The sequence below is a fragment of the Anser cygnoides genome, chromosome 17 (genome assembly GCF_040182565.1).
Source record: "Anser cygnoides isolate HZ-2024a breed goose chromosome 17, Taihu_goose_T2T_genome, whole genome shotgun sequence".
NCBI lineage: Eukaryota > Metazoa > Chordata > Aves > Anseriformes > Anatidae > Anser > Anser cygnoides.
In genome coordinates, this window is record NC_089889.1 from 1,050,124 (window position 1) to 1,065,744 (window position 15,621).

General features: G+C 68.4%; 3 protein-coding genes across 4 annotated transcripts; 1 reads left to right on the forward strand and 2 right to left on the reverse strand.

Moving 5' to 3' along the window:
- Nucleotides 1-311: 311 nt before the first annotated feature.
- LOC125183979 (uncharacterized) lies at nt 312-7,245 on the reverse strand. Its single transcript, XM_066978961.1, has 4 exons — nt 7,089-7,245; nt 6,573-6,602; nt 5,061-5,141; nt 312-4,746 (listed from the first exon to the last, which is right to left on the reverse strand). The coding sequence occupies exon 4, from the start codon at nt 4,443-4,445 to the stop codon at nt 3,510-3,512; it is 936 nt and encodes a 311-aa protein (XP_066835062.1). The 5' UTR covers nt 4,446-4,746; nt 5,061-5,141; nt 6,573-6,602; nt 7,089-7,245; the 3' UTR covers nt 312-3,509.
- A 1,558-nt stretch (nt 7,246-8,803) lies between these two features.
- CRYBA4 (crystallin beta A4) lies at nt 8,804-10,244 on the reverse strand. Its single transcript, XM_066979157.1, has 4 exons — nt 10,152-10,244; nt 9,704-9,822; nt 9,317-9,458; nt 8,804-9,187 (listed from the first exon to the last, which is right to left on the reverse strand). The coding sequence occupies exons 1-4, from the start codon at nt 10,242-10,244 to the stop codon at nt 9,041-9,043; spliced, it is 501 nt and encodes a 166-aa protein (XP_066835258.1). The 3' UTR covers nt 8,804-9,040.
- A 2,241-nt stretch (nt 10,245-12,485) lies between these two features.
- CRYBB1 (crystallin beta B1) lies at nt 12,486-15,621 on the forward strand. Of its 2 annotated transcripts, XM_048073972.2 has the most exons (6): nt 12,486-12,601; nt 13,176-13,323; nt 14,055-14,173; nt 14,543-14,675; nt 14,799-14,941; nt 15,332-15,621. In XM_048073972.2, exons 2-6 carry the CDS (start codon nt 13,195-13,197, stop codon nt 15,513-15,515), a joined length of 708 nt encoding a protein of 235 aa, XP_047929929.1. In that variant the 5' UTR covers nt 12,486-12,601; nt 13,176-13,194; the 3' UTR covers nt 15,516-15,621. The 2 variants fall into 2 exon arrangements, with proteins under 2 accessions (XP_047929929.1, XP_047929930.1); XM_048073973.2 differs by having other exon boundaries at nt 14,543-14,941.

Consider the following 15,621-nt stretch of genomic DNA (forward strand, 5'->3'; position numbering starts at 1 on the left):
GGTGTCTCTTCACTCCAAGTCCATCCTTTGTGGGTGCTGGGGGAGGTGACACCATCTCATGCCCTGCCCCAGTCACTGTGGGACAAAGCCTCTGTCCTGGGACACCCCCCAGAGCCCCCCCAGGCACTGCTCCCCTGCGTGCCCATCAGCCCAGCACCCCTTTTGCTCCCCATGGGGTGAGGGAGCCACTGGGGGGGCTGGTGCCTGCACCCACTGCCCAGGACCCCCAGGGGAGGGGCAGGAGGCAGACCATCCCCCCCCCCCCGCTTCCCCAGTCCCCCCTGCCCCACAAAGACACCACACACGAGGCGTTTGCACACTTGCCATGTTCACAGCAGACATTACAGGCAGTAAGGACATCCTTGGCCCCGCATCCCTGACCCCGGAGCATTCTTGCCCCGTGCCAGCACCGAGACCCGCGGCGCTGCAGGACGATGGGGGACGCTGCGGCACCGAGCGGGCTCTTGGGGACATGTCCTGCCCCAGCACCCCGTGCCCCAGCCCCGGTGCTCTCCCACCCATGGGCCCTGTGAGGCACCGGGCACGCCACAGCCCGGCCAGGGGAGGAGGGGAGTGATGCACGTGGGGTGAGGTTCTCACACCCCGAGACGAGAGGCAGCCCGCAGCCGGTGTGCCCTGGACAGGCTGGGGCACCCCAGGGCCAGGCGCTGTCCCCGCGACCCCCACCCCTGTCCCTGCTGGGATCCCCTCTTGGTCACCACCCTTCTTCAGGCGGGTCTCAAACAGGGACAGACAGACAGACAGAGAGACAGACAGACTTCTCCCAGCCAGGACAGGGACTCCTGAGGGGACAGCACGGAGTGAAGGAGCTGCGGCTGTTCCGTGACACCTCTGTCACCCGCTGCCCTCCTCTGCTCGGGAGGGGTGGCCGTGCAGGGGAGCAGCCACCCAGCGGGCACCAGTGGCCCGTCCCCTCGGAGGGGGCACGGCGGGTCCCTAGAGGGTCCCTGGGCAGGGGCTGGGCTGGAGGGCTCTGGGGACCTGCTGGGGACCCCTGTGCTGGACCCCGCTCCTCCTCCTGCCCTCCTCTGCCCCCTGCTCCTTCCCCATCCCCGCTCCTCTGCTCCAACTGCGGAGCCGACTCCTGGACCCCTCAGCACCGCCTCTGCCCCCGGATCCGGGGGGGGCAGGCACCCTCTTCAACTGAACACATCGGGATCAGCCCAAAAATTCCTCCTGACCCCGGTGTCGCTGAGGACGGGGAGGGGCAATGTTAGTGGGTTAATGCGGAGGCCGGCAGCCGCCTGCCCGCGGGCGCTTTGGCCACAGATTGCACACCCGAGAGGCTGGGGGCGCAGGACCACGGGGGCAGCCAGAGCCCAGCGAGGCGTCCCCCCGCTGGGGGTGTGGGCTGACAGCACAGAGCAGAGCCTGAGCAGAGCCTGAGCGGAGACAGCAGTGGTGCTGAGCCAGCCACGGGGGCTGTGCTGGGTGTGGGTGCCCTGACAGAGCAGCAGAGCTGCCAGCAGCTAGAGGCAGGCCAGCCACGGACACTCGGCTGCCTCCAAAGGTCACCAGCACCAGGTTAGTGAGCAAAAGCAAAAACCACTGAGGACAGAGAAAGGGAGCAGCTGGAGCTGGGTGCTGGCCCCTGCTGAGCGCGTCCCCTCGCCCCCAGCGCCGTGCCTCTGGTGTCCTGCAGGGCTGCGTCCTGCCCCGCTGCTGCTCCCACGCCCCACTGCACAGCGCTACCCCATGTGCCAGCCCCGGGGGCTCCTGAAGCCTTCACCTCGGCAGAATCCGTGCTCGTTCAGGGCAAGTTTTACCTAATTAGGGACCTGTGGAAGCAAAGCAGGGGCTGCAGACCAGCCCCAGCATTAGCAGTACCCTCACCCTGCCAGGCAGAGCAAGAGCAGAGTGCCTCTGGTTGGCTTGTCATTGTCACCGTCACCATCACCACCACCGTCCCCATCCCGTTCCCTGTCCCTGTCCCTGTCCCTGTCCCTGTCCCTGTCCCTGTCCCTGTCCCTGTCCCATCCCTGTCCCTTCCCCTGTCCCTGCCCTGTCCTGTCCCTGTCCCTGTCCCTGTCCCTGCCTGCCCTCTGGCCGTGTCAGTGGCTGGGAGGATGCTCCAAGTACCAACCCGTGGTCAGCCTCGGCCCTCGGCGCCTCGCAGTTAGTTAGGACCACGGTGCTGGCAACGGCTTCCCGCATGCAGCAAGGCAGGAGATAAACTGTGGAGAGACAAAGGGAGTGAAGAGAGCCCGGGAGCACCCGCACCCACCTCCGCGTGGCAGCACCCACGCGGGGAGGCAGCACGAGGCCGTTCCCGTGACAGCTGAGCTGGTGCTGGGGGACTCGTGGCAATGATGCTGCTTGGGGGGGATCTCTCCGCAAACTGGGTTTGCTGCACTTTCATGGCCATTACCAATTGTTAACAGCTTTGGCATTTTTCTATTTCCACTCAACATCTTTTCTTCATGTAACCACAAGTTTTTCTCAGAAGACGAAAGGCCAATAGGGAAATTTGGAAAGCCCCGCAGCCCGAGCACTGCCCTCCACGAGGTACCAGGGCAGCAGCGCTGCTGGGCAGCACCGGCAGCCACGAGTCCCCTGGGCAGGCAGGAGGCCACTGTTCACTTGCCATGATGAACAGCACCAGAGAGTTAAAGTGCAAAGAAGAGTTGTTAGTAGCAGTAGGGAAACAAGTACGGCAAGGTTAGTACAGGCGGTTAGTAAAAGAAGCATGGCATCACCGGTCGTACTTAGAGAGCATACAAACTGGAAGAGAAATGAAGAGAAAAGCAGCGACGATTAGTTTGTTTAATTCAGTTCAGGAATGTGTTAGTAACAGAGAGATCCACTGGCTTAAAAAGGAACTGAAAAGCTTCTGCTGATAAAACCGTTTCGGGCTGCCAGTCAGCAGCAGAACCCCCACGGGGGCCTGGGCATCGCCGCCCCGCTGCGGCAGCGAGCGGCCCCTGTGGGGGGCTGCCTGCGGGCACCCTGCACTGCCCTGTGCTGCCCTGCACTGCCCTGCACTGCCCTGTGCTGCCCACCCTGCTCTGCCCACCCTGCGCTGCCCTGTGCTGCCCACCTTGGTGCCACGCTGCCCAGCCCTGCCCCTGCGTTCCCCCAGCCGTGCCGTGCCGCAGCACCCCGCAGCACCCCGCAGCACCCCACAGCACCCTGTACTTACCCAGCTTTTCCGTTCCCCTTTAAGGACAGCGCAGGCTGCCCGTGGTTAGTGGGAGGCGAGACAGGAGCGGTTAGTAGGGCATGCGCCGGGGCTGGTTAGTGGGTTAGTTATCGCGAGGGGCCGGGGGCCCTGGTTAGTGCGTTACCCACGGAGCAGAGCGCACGCATGCACAGCCGGTCCCCGTTAGTCCCCCCACGGCCAGGCAGTGCCCTCCTGGGTGACAGCTTCCTAGAGCAGGAGGCATTTTTGGGCTTTGCCACTGGATTGAGATTTGGGAGGGTGTCAGTGGATGGTTCGGCCTGCGTAACGTAACCCCCTTCCTGAACGAATCGCTCTGCAGGATCTGCCGCTACCACCCGTGATGGTGGGGCACAACCCCCCCCCCCCCCCGAGCAGCGCTCCCCTGCAAGTCGTGTTTCCCAGCCCCGGCACCAGCAAGGATGAGCCGTGCTCCGAGAAGGAGGCAGCCCCGGCAGTGCTGAGCCTTTGCCTCAGCATCGCGAGGCTCCGAGGGCAGGGGCGCCGAAGCAGAGGAAGCAGAGGAAGGGGACGGGTGAAGGCACGGCGAGAGCACGGCACAGCCTGTGCTGGCAGTGCCTGCTGACGGGGCAGGGGCAGTCCTGCAAGAGCAGGGCTTCTGCAGAGGCATCCGCCGGGCTCTGCACCGAGCCCGCCGGCACACAGAGGGAGGAGGAGGAGGAGGGCTGGCGGAGAAAACCACGACATGGACCGGGGGCAGTGCGCCCTGGCACCACGTCCCCTCCCCGTCAGAGGCCGCCTCTCGGTGGGGCCGGCTGCAGGAGCGGGTGCTGAGCACGTGCTGAGGAGCGAGACAAGGCCGGGCAGGGGCTCCCAGGCACCCTCTGCCCCTTGGTGCCTCCAGGTGCCCTCGTCCCACAGGGGCCGCGTGCCCTGTCGGGACCTTCAGCAGCGCACAGGGCACACGTGCTTGTGCTGCCATCCCTCTGCGGCCCCGCGAGGGATGCGCCGAGCCCTGCTCCCCTCGGGGCTCCAGGCTGGTCCAGAAACCTGGCATTTCCCCAAAATACACCCAGTGCAGAGCCAGGGTCCCGCCAGGACAAGGCAGCAGTGGTGCAGGGCACTTGTAGAAAGCACCAGGACTTTGCCGGCAGACAGAGGGACGGGGCAGGGTCGGTGGGGATGGCGGGGGGCCCTTCTGGCTCCGGCCATTGTGTCCTCCTGGGGAGCTGAGCCAGCTCCTCGCCCGTCCCCTTCCCCCTCCTCTGTTACGCTCAGGGAGGGGGACGGCTCTCATCCTGCCCATGCCCTCCCCGTTGCCCTGCACCAGCCGCAGCAGCAGGAGGAAAGGGGCCCCAGCACCTGGCAGGAGGGCGGCGCGCGGGCAGACCCGTGTCCTCAGGCACCGCCACCGCCATCTCCTTGGCTGTGTCCCCGCGGCGGCCGGGCTCTCTCCGGGTGGCTGTGCCGGGCCGGGCAGCTCCGGGGCCGGGCAGCTCCGGGGGTCCTCGTGCTGGCAGCGATCGCAGCTCCCTGTGCCCCGGCTCCCTCGGGCACGGTCAGCCCGGATGGGCAAGAGCTGGGGCAGCGCCCCGGGGCTGGCGGTGCTGGGGGAGCAGAGATGCTGTTAGAGCCCTGGCAGCTCGATGGCCGCCCCCTCCCCACCATCGGGCACCCCTCGGAGATGCAGCCCGCCCCCCCCCCATGCAGGCAGCCCCAGGATGGGGTGAACCCACGGACCAAGCCTGGGGGGAGCTGTGAGGGTTTTGCTCAGGGTGTGCAGGGGGCAGCCCAGAGTGCAGGGAGCAGCGCTGCAGCTGCACTGACCCGTCCCAGGTCTCGGGGTGTGGGTGAGCACGGGGCTGCCACGGCCAGGCAGGACCGAGGAACGTCCGTGTCCTCCCCCCCCCGTTGGTCCTACCTGTCGTCACCGGCTACACGAGCGCCGTGCAATGTCCCCTTGTCCTGCCTGGCTGCTCCGCCGCGGAGGCTGCGCAGGGGACTGTGTGTGAACAGACCTCAGTCAGTCATTAGCAGCTGCAAAAGAAAGCAACCAACGCAGCAAGAGAGCAAGGCGCAGCGCCCTCCGCCCGGCACAGCCCCGCGGGGGGCACGGGCAGGGTGCGGGCAGGGCGCCCCTGGCTCCATGGGTCCCTGCGGCTCCCCAGGCCTGCAGGGTTAGACCCCCGAAGTGGTGTCCCCTGCTCTGAACCCCCAACCCCCCGCCCTTCCCGCGAAGGAAGGGGTCAGCTCCTGCAGGGCAGGGATGGGAGACGGAGGTGCCAGGCCACCAGCTCTGCGCGGCTTCCCTCTCCACGTGCCGGGTGCCCAAGGGGACAAGGAGCCGCCCGGGCTGAACGCAGGCAGAGCCGCAGCTCAGCAAGGGACGGAGGCCCCCCCACCACGGCGCTGCCCTAAGGGAAGCGTGGCAGCGTCCTGCGGCGAGGGGACCCCGTGCCCTGCAGGTGCCCCCAGCCCCGCCGCTGCACCCCCGTACCTCCTGCGGCACCTGGGCGCTGCTGCAGGGGGGACAGGGACCAGCAGGGCCTCGGGGCTCCTGGCCAGGGGCTGGGCACGGGGCACAGCGCTGGGTAGCCCACCCCAGCCCCGGCCAGCTCTGCCCAGGCTCCGGGTCTGCTTGGTGCTGAGCTGGGAGGTGCTGGTGGGGCAGGGGGGGACGTGGCTGCAGGCAGGTGCCTGCTCCCGGCCGCCTCTGTGGGCCGGCAGGGAGGCACATCTGGGGGGGCAGGAGGGGGAGGAAAACAATCTGGTGCCAATTTTCCACCACGCGCTCCTTTTGTGCCACGGGCGGTGGCACCTGGGCGTCCAGGCACAGCACCCGGGTTCATAGGCATGAAGCCCCCCCGGTGGCAGGGGGAGCCGGGGGACATGAGCTGCGCCACGGCAGGAGCGGGGAGGCAGCGGGCGTGATGCTCGTGCCCTGCAGGCACAGCACCACGGTGCTGAGCGCGGTGGGCACGCTGGTGCCGCCCTCCTCCCCCTGCCCGTGGCAGGACCCCCGGCCCCCGGCTCCCTGCAGCCCCCCCCCGGCCCCAACACCCCCCCCCCCATCCGTTGTGCCCGCCACAGGGGTGCGGGGGGGTCCTGCGGGCTCGGGGGTGCTGCAGGGTTTGGTTCCTGGGCGCCTCCCCGCTCCCAGGGCGAGGTGTGCCCGCGCACAAAGGGCGGCGAGACAATAGCGAGAGAAAATGGCTCCCCAAAAGCAGCGGCCGCATCTGCCAGGTTAACTCTTTGCAGGGGGAAGGCTGCGCCGAAGCGCCCGGAGCGGTGCTGGCCCCGGCCCCTCCTCTAAAGCCCCTACCCAAAATCACCGGGTTTGGGAGAAAATGGTGGTTTCTAGACAAAGAAGCAAACCATCATTTTGGCTAACTTCCTTCCGGGAGCATTGAAAATTAGGCAAGAATCCATTTACCTGTCTCGAGCCCTATTCTTGATGAGGTTTCTGAAAAAAAAAAAAAAAAAAAGCAAAAAAACAAAAGCAGAACAAACAGGCGGTGCCTCAGTTAGCAGTGATGTTGGTACCGGGGCTGCGGGCCCGGGGGGGGCCCCACCACGCACCGCAGCTGCGGCCCTGACAAAGGCGGGGGGGGGGGGAGCAGCGGCACCCCCAGCCCCGCAGCGCTGCTGAGGAGCCGGTGGCTGCTGCCCCCGGGCCTGGCTGCGCGGGGGGACGATTTATAGCCGGGGAAGGAGAAGTTCCCGGGGGGTGGCATTGCGGTGGGAGCAGGCGGCGAGGCAGCGCCCGGCCCCGCGTGCTGCCGGCCCCTCGGGAGCGCTGCCGCAGCAGCTGCCCGGGCGTGGGTGCATGCGGGCATCGCACCCCTGGGGGGGCTCCCGGGGCTGCACCCCCCGGGCACGCGGCAGCACCCGGACGGCGGCCAGGTTTCCATCCAGAAAAGCGCGGAGAGAAACGTAAGGGCGGCTTTACCTGATTTCCAGGCGGTGGCCGGGCTTGGGGACGGGCGGGCTCCGCTCGCTCGTGGCCGCCGCACGGCTCCTTTGTGCTGGAGCCTTCCAGAGAGGATCCCCGAGCAAGACATCGCCATGCAAACTCCTCCCCCCGCAGCCCCCGCCGCCGCCTCGGCCCTACCTACGGCGCAGGAGGATGCTGCAGCTCCCATTCAATTTTCATGCTGAAAATGCGGCCGAGTCACCTTCACCCTCCCCCCCCCCCCACGGCCCCAGGTGATTTTGGCCCGGGACAAGGTGGCCCTGCGGCCCCCCGCAGTGTGGGGGGAGCGTGGAGCCCCCCAGCCCGTGCCTGGCAGGAGGGGGCTGCTGGAGAGGCACCCCGAGAGCCCTGCCCTTTGCACGACGGGTCTGGAGCACAGGCAGGTTTGCCTCTGCCCGAAGCCACCCAGAGCCACCTGCAGCCACTGCACCCTTGCGTTGTTGTCCCAGGTCCCCGGGGGACCCCAGGGGCCCAGCGGCACAGGACTGGTCCCAGCGGCAGCTGCTGGCCCTGCTCCCGGCTTGGCTCCCCCGAGACGTGGCACCGTCCCCGCCGTCCCCTCTGCCCAGGGGATGGGCACCAGCTCCTCCAGCCAACAGCCCCAGATGTCCCGGGGCAGCCGGAGGGTTTCACTCAGCCCATCCCCACACTGTCTGGTCCTCTGCTATTCTGTCCTTTCAATTATTATGTCCTGCGAAGAGAATTCCGTCCCCGGGAAGCATTCTCTCCGATGGTGGTCTTTCTTTTGCAAATGTCAGGAATGGGACATTTTAATCACATCAAACCTTTTTTTTTTTCTCCAGAGTGCTTCTGAAATGAGAAATATTTCCAAACCGGCTTTTTCCTGCCACATTTCCAGCTCCAGCTGGCCACCATTTTCTTGCTTGCCAAAGAAGTGGTTTATCAGCAGCGGCTGGGAGGAGCGGCGGGGGCCCGTGCTGCTGGGGGGGCGCAGGGGGGGCACCCAGCCCCGGGCCTGGGGCTCTGCTCTGCACAGCGGCTGCGCTGCAAGGCCAGGGGGGGGTGTGCATGGGTGCAGAGGTGTGCAGGGGGCTGCAGGGGGGTGTACGCGGCTGTGGGGCGCACGCATGAGTTCGTGGGGGTGTGCACAGGTGTGTGCATGGGTGCGGAGGTGTGCAGGGCTGTGTGCATGGGCGGGGGGATGTGTGTGGGTGCAGGATGGGTGCGCAGCGTGGGCCTGCCAGACCCCGCGGTCCTTCCTGCCCAGGCTCAGCGGTGGCTGCAGTGTCCTCCTCCGCCTTGGTGGGGCCGCAGCGCTGCCCCAGCGGGGTGCTGGCAGAGGAGACGGGATCTGGGGGTGGGGGGGGGACGTGGGGATCCCTGGGGGAGCCGAGGGAGGGTCACTGCACCCCTCTGCTGCTCCCTGCGTGAGCTGGGCAGGGGCCTCGCCTGCCTGTGACAGGGACAGGCGGATGGCGGTGCCACGGCAGGACAGACCGACAGACCCCCGTCCGTCCCTGCCCCTGCAGCGCCTGCCTGGGCACACGGCACCGCCGCAGCCGCACGCCCGCGGTGACACGGCGAGGGAGCCGCTCGCCCGTCGCCCTGCCCGCAGGCCCCCCCCCCCCCAAGTGCGAGCGCACCGCCTCGTACAACGGAGCTTTTATTGAGCTTTGGTGCCGGCACTGCGCCGGGACGGGGACAGGGCCGGGCGGCTGCAGTGCGGGCGGTCACTGCTGGACCCTGCGGACGGACTGCACCTGGCCCGTCTGCGCGTGGGAGCCCCACTCCCGCACGTGCTTGTACTCGCCAGCGCCGCTGTCGCTCTCCAGCAGGTACTGGAAGCCGCGGTACCCCGGGTACTGCGAGCAGACCCACCTGGAGCAGGACGCAGCACGTCTCAGGGCTGGTGGCACCGCGACGGGGCCGGAGACACCCGGTGCTGCGGGTCCCACTGCCCCCGGTACTCACGCGCCGGAGCAGACGAGGAAGGAGCCGACGGCGCTGCTGCCCCAGCCCAGGGCGGGCAGCGAGGGGCAGTCGTCGCTCAGCTCCCCCCTCCTGCCCTGGAAGTTCTCCTGCTCGAAGAGCATCAGCCGGCTGCGCCGGTGGTCCTGCAGCGAGAGGGCACCGCGTGGGCACGGCCACCCCCTGCCCCCTGCCCCCTGCCCCCTGCCCCCTGCCCGTCTCCCCGTCCAGGGCCGTCTGGGGGCTGGCACGGCCCCGCGCCGGGCCCTACTCACGGCGCAGGCGATGGGGCGGAAGGAGCACATCCTGTCCACGCGGTAGGCGTTGCTGCCGCTCCACGCCTCCCAGCACGGGTACTCGCCGCGCTCCAGCACGAACTGCTGCCCCTGGAAGCTGCAGTGCTCGAAGCCTGCCCAGCTGCCAGGGAGGTGGAGTGAGCGCCCTGCGGCACCCAGCGGCACCCCACCCCGTGGCACACAGCACCCTGCGGCACACAGCACCCCACGACACCCAGCACCCCGCAGCACACAGCACCCCCAGTGCCCACGGCAGCCCACGGCAGGGCTGGGGCCGCTCCCCGCGGGAGGCAGCCCCGTGGCTCGGGTGGCAGAAGGCACCCAGCGCCTCCGCCTGCCCCTGCAGCCCCCCGGCCCCGCACTCACGCCCCGCTCTCGATCTTGAAGGAGCGGACGGTGCTGAAGCCGCGCTCCGGCGTGCTGTAGCAGTCGGCGGTGAACTCGTGCCTCTTGCCCTGGAAGAAGGGCTCGTCCCACACCACGATCTGGGGAGCACGGGCGGATCAGAGGCTCTGCAGGCGCAGAGGCCCCCAGCAGATGCCGCGTCCCCGTGCCCAGGTGTCCGCGGGGCTCCGCCTGTGCTCCTGGTCCTCCCCGGCCTCCCGCACCTTCCAGAGACCGGAGGCTGTCCTGCGGCGCTGGCTCATGGTGGTTCTGTGCCGGAGAACGGGAGGCTGGTGCGGGGCTGCTGGCAGACCGCTGCCTGGAGCCGCTGCCCGGCCCCGGGGCCGTGCGTGGGGCCGCGCTGCGTGGGGTGTGCGGGCAGAGCGAGGCCGAGGGGGTCCGCACGCTGCTGCCGGCCTCCTGCACTTACCGGGGTGAGGAGCAGCGCCCGGAGAGGTGGCGCGGCCGGCAGCCCTGGGGCAGGGTTTTTATAGCTCCAGACGGAGCCAGGCCAGGAGAGCATTACGGAAAGCCCTAACTCAGCACACGGCGGGAGGAGGGACCGGGCGGAACAAAGGCAGAGCTGCACAGAGCCTGGTGAGCGGGGGCACCACGGCTCCCGGTGACCCCAGACCTGTGGAGCTGGGACATCGCCCTGGGGCCTGCCCGGCTCCCCAGAGGAGCCCTTCACCTGCTCGAGGCTCTGCTGGGACCACGACCGGAGGCGTCCCTGCCTCTCTGCACCACGGGCAGGGAGCACCGGGGGTTTGTTGCATGCAGCGGGGGGCGGCAGGCCAAGACACACCGTCGCATGGGGAGGCGCTCGCTGTCCGTGTTGGGGCAGAGCAGCTCTCCCCAGGGGCCAGGGCAGCTCTTTGCAGGTCAAGCAAAAAGCAAGCCACCGAGCATCACAGCAAGCAGGGAGCTGGGGCACGGCAAAGCAAAGGGCAGATTCTCAAGGGCATTAAGGGGTCCGAAGGCGCAGGTCAAGATTTAGGGATCCCTGCGGCAGTCTCCTGCCTCCGTGCTCAAGGACCTGGGAAGAGCCCCACAGCCGAAGCAGCGTGGGGCAGCCCCAAGAGCAGAGCCCAGCCCCTCCAGGCTTTTGAAATGCCCCGTCCGAAGGCTGCTGGGGGCTGGCAGGGAGAAGCAGAGGCAGCAGAACGGGAGCTGCAGGGTGGGCAGGAGCTGCTGATGAGCGCTCGGGAGCCACAGGCAAGGCAGAGTGGTTAAAAAAACCCACCCTGGCTCTGAGAGGCAGCAAACGCAACTTAAAATAGAAATACGTCTAACAAACATGAAAATGAATGCAAATTGAAAGCCAAGGGCCACGAAAACTGGCTGCTGTGAAGGTGAGGAAGCTGCCCCCTGGGAGTGCTGGGAAGTAACGGAGTACCAAACACACCCGGCCGTGCAGCCGCGGGAACGGCGGGGCGGTCGATGAAACTGCAGGGAAAGGAGGAGTGATCGATAAATGCTTTTTGTTTGGTATTTTGGGAAGCGTCCCAGGTGGTGCAGCTGAGCCGCGTGGCTGCGAGTTAACGCTTCACCCCCGGGGGGAACGAGAGGGTGTCAGCCGGCAGCCCCTGAGCGGGCTCCGCGCCCATTTAGTGCCCCGCTCCGGGCGCGCTGCTGCTGCCGGTGCTGCGGGCTGGCCCAGCGGTGCTGACACTGCGGCAGGAGCTCCGGGAGTCTTTGATGGGACGGGGAGAAAACAAGTGCCAGGGGCTCAAACGGCGAGCAGGGCCACGGCTGGCAGGCGGAGAGCAGCCGCGGGGCGGCTCGGCCGGGCAGGGGGGCTCCCCAGGGTGCCCCCGTCCGGGTGCTGTAGGGGCGGTGCTGCAGGCTGAGCTGCCACCAGCACCGCTGCTCAGCACCCTCCCAGCACCCGCGTCCCCTCCACCTGCCTTCCTAGGGGCTGACACAGCACCGCTGCACTGGAACCCAGCATGGGAGTTGGTACCAGCTGGTAGGAGCGGTAGGAAACGAGCACGGCACGTGCTAAATGTGCTGAAAACTCGCTAACGAGTGGGGATGGCAAGCAGGGATGGCACGGGCTGGCCAGCTGTAGCATCCTCAAAGGAGAACACTGGTTTTATGGACTGAGATATTCAGAAAGTGTCGGCTTTGATTGCAAACCACCTGGGGGAAAAAACTCAGAAACAACTCTAAGGATTTTGAAACGCTGAAGTCTTGCATCCTGGCACCTCAGGGCAGAGCACTCAGGTGCTGGCCGGTAGAGAGGGAAGTTTAAAGCAAGATAGGCGGTGCTCAGAGGGGAAGTGAGAAAGCAGACGGGCTGACCCAGGGCAGGGTTAATGCAACGCCAGGCTGGGGAACCCGCAGGCGCTGCCCCCAGAGTTGAGGTCTCCCCGTGCCAAAAGCCGTGGGTCCGCACAGCGGGGGCTGGGAGCAATCCCCGGCTCTGCCCGGCTTGGTGCCAGTACCGGGCTGGGCTCCTGCCCCCGGCGGTGGGCACGGGGCAGCTGTGGGGCCAGGTCCGGGGCTGCTGCACCATGCCCAGCCGCGGCGGTGCTGGAGCCGGGTGCCGGTGCGGGTCTGGGCGCGGGGGCTATATATGTCCTGCGCGGGTCCGCGGGTGCCAACGCGCTGCAAAGTGGCACGGTCAGGCCTTCTGTTGTGCCGCGGGCACAAAGGAAAGTGCTGGGTTCAGCAGCTGGGCGCGGGGCCGGGGAGAGGCTTCCAGCTCGGCCGCGCTGTGCGGGATGTGATGACTGGGCGGCCGCACAGACACTGATGAGCTCGCACTTCCTTTGTGCGCCCGCCCGGGGTCTGCCCTTGCCAGGCTATAAAGTGGGGGCCCTGCTGCACCCCCAAACACAAGCCCGCTCACTCCAACAAGAAGCAGCAGCTGCCCAGGTAAGAGGACAAAGTACCCGGGCTGCAGCACTCGCTCCAGCTGGTCCCGAGGGGGGAGAGAGAAACACAGGGGCTCGTCCGTGCCCAGCACCGTGCCACTGCTTGGAGCACCCCGAGCCCGTCTCAGAGCTCCAGCACCCCGCCACCCTCTGCGGGAGCTGCTGGATAGCCCTAACCCACGGTGCTGCCATCGGGGTGCCCACGGGAGGTCCACACACAAAGGGGGGTGCGCCCTGCCCGCCCCACGCACGCCCGTGCAGGACAGCCCCAGTGCAGGATCAGGCCCCGGGGAGGGCAGGGGGCGGGAGCAGGGAGCTCAGGGCACCCCTGCACAGTGAGACCTTGCTCGGGGCTCTCTGGCCACAGAAGGGGAGCGCGGTGAGCCGCCACCCCCCGCTGCCCAGGCAGGACCCGCTGCCTCTGCCCGGCCTGCCTGGGGGAGCCCCCAGCTCCTCGCCCCACGGCTGTGCCCCTCCCCACCCCAATGCCACCCCAATGCCACCGTCCCTGGGGCCGGGTGGGGTGGCCCACGGCCGTGCCCCCACTAACCTGCGGCTGGCCTCTCTGCTCCCAGACCTGAGCTGACCACCGCGATGTCTGAGACCACAAAAACCGCCGCTGCGGAGGACAAGGAGAAGGCGGCCCCAGCGCCGGCTCCGTCCTCCGACCCCGCGCCCGTCACCAACAGCAAGGGCGAGGAGCCCGCCGCAGAAGCTTTCCGGGTAAGCCCCGCACATTCCCGCGTGGAGGGACACGGTCCCGGGGTGAGGGGCAGCGGGCAGGAGGACAGCTTGGGCGGCCAAGGGGGAAGGACCCTCGGCCTCCGCCAGCAGCAGGAGGAACACGGCCAGTGCTGGCCCTGCCTGGCAGCAGCTCTCGGGGCAGAGGGCTCGGGGAGCTGCTGCAGCACCGGGAGCGATGTGGGTTTGCCGCAGGGGGTGCGCGCGGTTCCCCTCGGCCAGGACATCTTGTTTGAGAGCGCAGGTCTCGGGATTGCTCTCCCCACGCCCCAGCTTCGGGGCTGGGTGCTGCCACCCGGCCATCGTGGCCCCGGGGAGCCCCACGAGGAGGGCGGGAGCCCAGCACAGGGAGCCCCGCGGTGCGGTAAGGGTGATGGGGACAGCACCGAAAGGCCGGGGTGACGCAGCTACCGGGGAGCTGCGGCGGGGCTGGGGACGAGGGGCGAGCCGTGCGGGTGCCCCGTGACAGCTCCGCAGTGCCAGGCGCAGGGGGGCATGGTGCGGGTGCAGCTCCTGGCCCCACAGCTCCATCCCAGCCCGGCTGCAGCCGCTGTGGGGGCACTGGCACGGGGACACCCGGCATGGCCGCAGCTCCCAGAGCAGGGAGCGGCAGTCGGGGGGGGACCTCGGCGTGCTCAGGCGGCGCGACACGCATGCAGGATCCGTGCTGGGACACGCAGCGCCGTGCCCGAGCCCTTCCCTCTGCCCCGCAGATCATTGTCTTCGAGCAGGAGAACTTCCAGGGCAGGCAGATGGAGTTCACCGCCGAGTGCCTGAACCTGGCCGACTGCGGCTTCGACCGGGTGCGCAGCGTCATTGTCAGCTCTGGACCGTGAGTGGCCCTGCCCCGGAGGGACCCGTGCCCGTGGGGACACCGAGGCTCAGGGGCGCGCTGGGCGCAGGGTGATGCGTGGGCATCTCCTGCAGCTGGGCACAGCGCCTGTCCCTGCCCTGGTGACAAGGGGAGTGGGTGCGGGGGTGGCTGTCGGGGCCATTTGTGGAGCCGAGCAGCGATCGCTGTGCCCAGGGGGGTGTGAGCTCCTGCCCCCCCCACGGGCTGGGAGAATGGTGGGCGCAGGGCGGCGGGCTCGGTCCCGGCACCCACGGATATTTCGGGTGCTGGGAGCCCAGCTCGGCTGCCCCGCAGGCTGGTGGAGCACAAGAGGAGCCTGACCCCTCGCTGCCCTGCCCCTCTCCCCAGCTGGGTGGCCTACGAGCAAGCCAACATGCGCGGGGAGATGTTCGTCCTGGAGAAGGGCGAGTACCCTCGCTGGGACACCTGGTCCAGCAGCTACCGGAGCGACTGCTTCATGTCCATGCGTCCCGTCAGGATGGTGAGTGGCCCGGGAACAGGAGGCGGCTCCGGCTGGGGCTGGGGCTGGGGCTGGGTCCGTGCCGCGCGGTGCCTCGTCGCTGCGAGTGCCGGCCGCCCAACGCCTCCCCGCTGTCCTCCCCAGGAGGCTGAGGACCACAAAATCTCGCTGTACGAGTCTGCCGACTTCAAGGGCAACAAGATGGACATCCAGGAGGACGACGTGCCCAGCCTCTGGGCTTACGGCTTCTGCGACCGCGTGGGCAGCGTGAAGGTGCCCAGTGGAACGTAAGCAGCTCCCCCAGCTCGCTGCACAGCACCCGCACGGGCCCTGGGCAGCCGGCGGCGCTGCGCTGCTCCCGGCCCATCCCCGGGTGCGGGGGGCTCCGCGTGCTGCCCCCGAGCCTGCCAGCTGTGCTCCTGCTGCCTGCGGCTGGGGAGAGGCCTGGGAGGGGGCCACTGCCCGCCTCGCCCCCGTGCCAGCCCCGCACGGAGCCCCCTGGGTGCAGGAGGCGTCCCGCAGGCAGCGGGGCACAGCCGGGCAGTGGGGACCCTGGGCAGGGCGTCACGGTGGGGATGTTCGCCGGCGGGTTCACAGCTCGTGGCCGGGGTCCGGCACCGAGCGGGGGGCCGGCAGCGCCCAGCGGCCCCGCTCACACCCGTGTGCTCTCCCCGCAGCTGGGTCGGGTACCAGTACCCGGGGTACCGAGGCTACCAGTACCTCTTTGAGAGCGGGGACTTCAGGCACTGGAACGAGTGGCGCGCCTTCCAGCCGCAGCTGCAGTCCATCCGCCGCGTCAGGGACATGCAGTGGGAGCAGAGGGGTGCCTGCCCCGGCCCCGACGCCCCCCCCTCCGACTGAGCGCCCCCAAAACGGGCGGCCCCGGCCCCGCGCGGTGCTGAGCGGCGCCTGGCCCGGGAGCAATAAAGAGTGAGACGGTGCAGGTGGTGCTGGGTGCTGCGGGAGG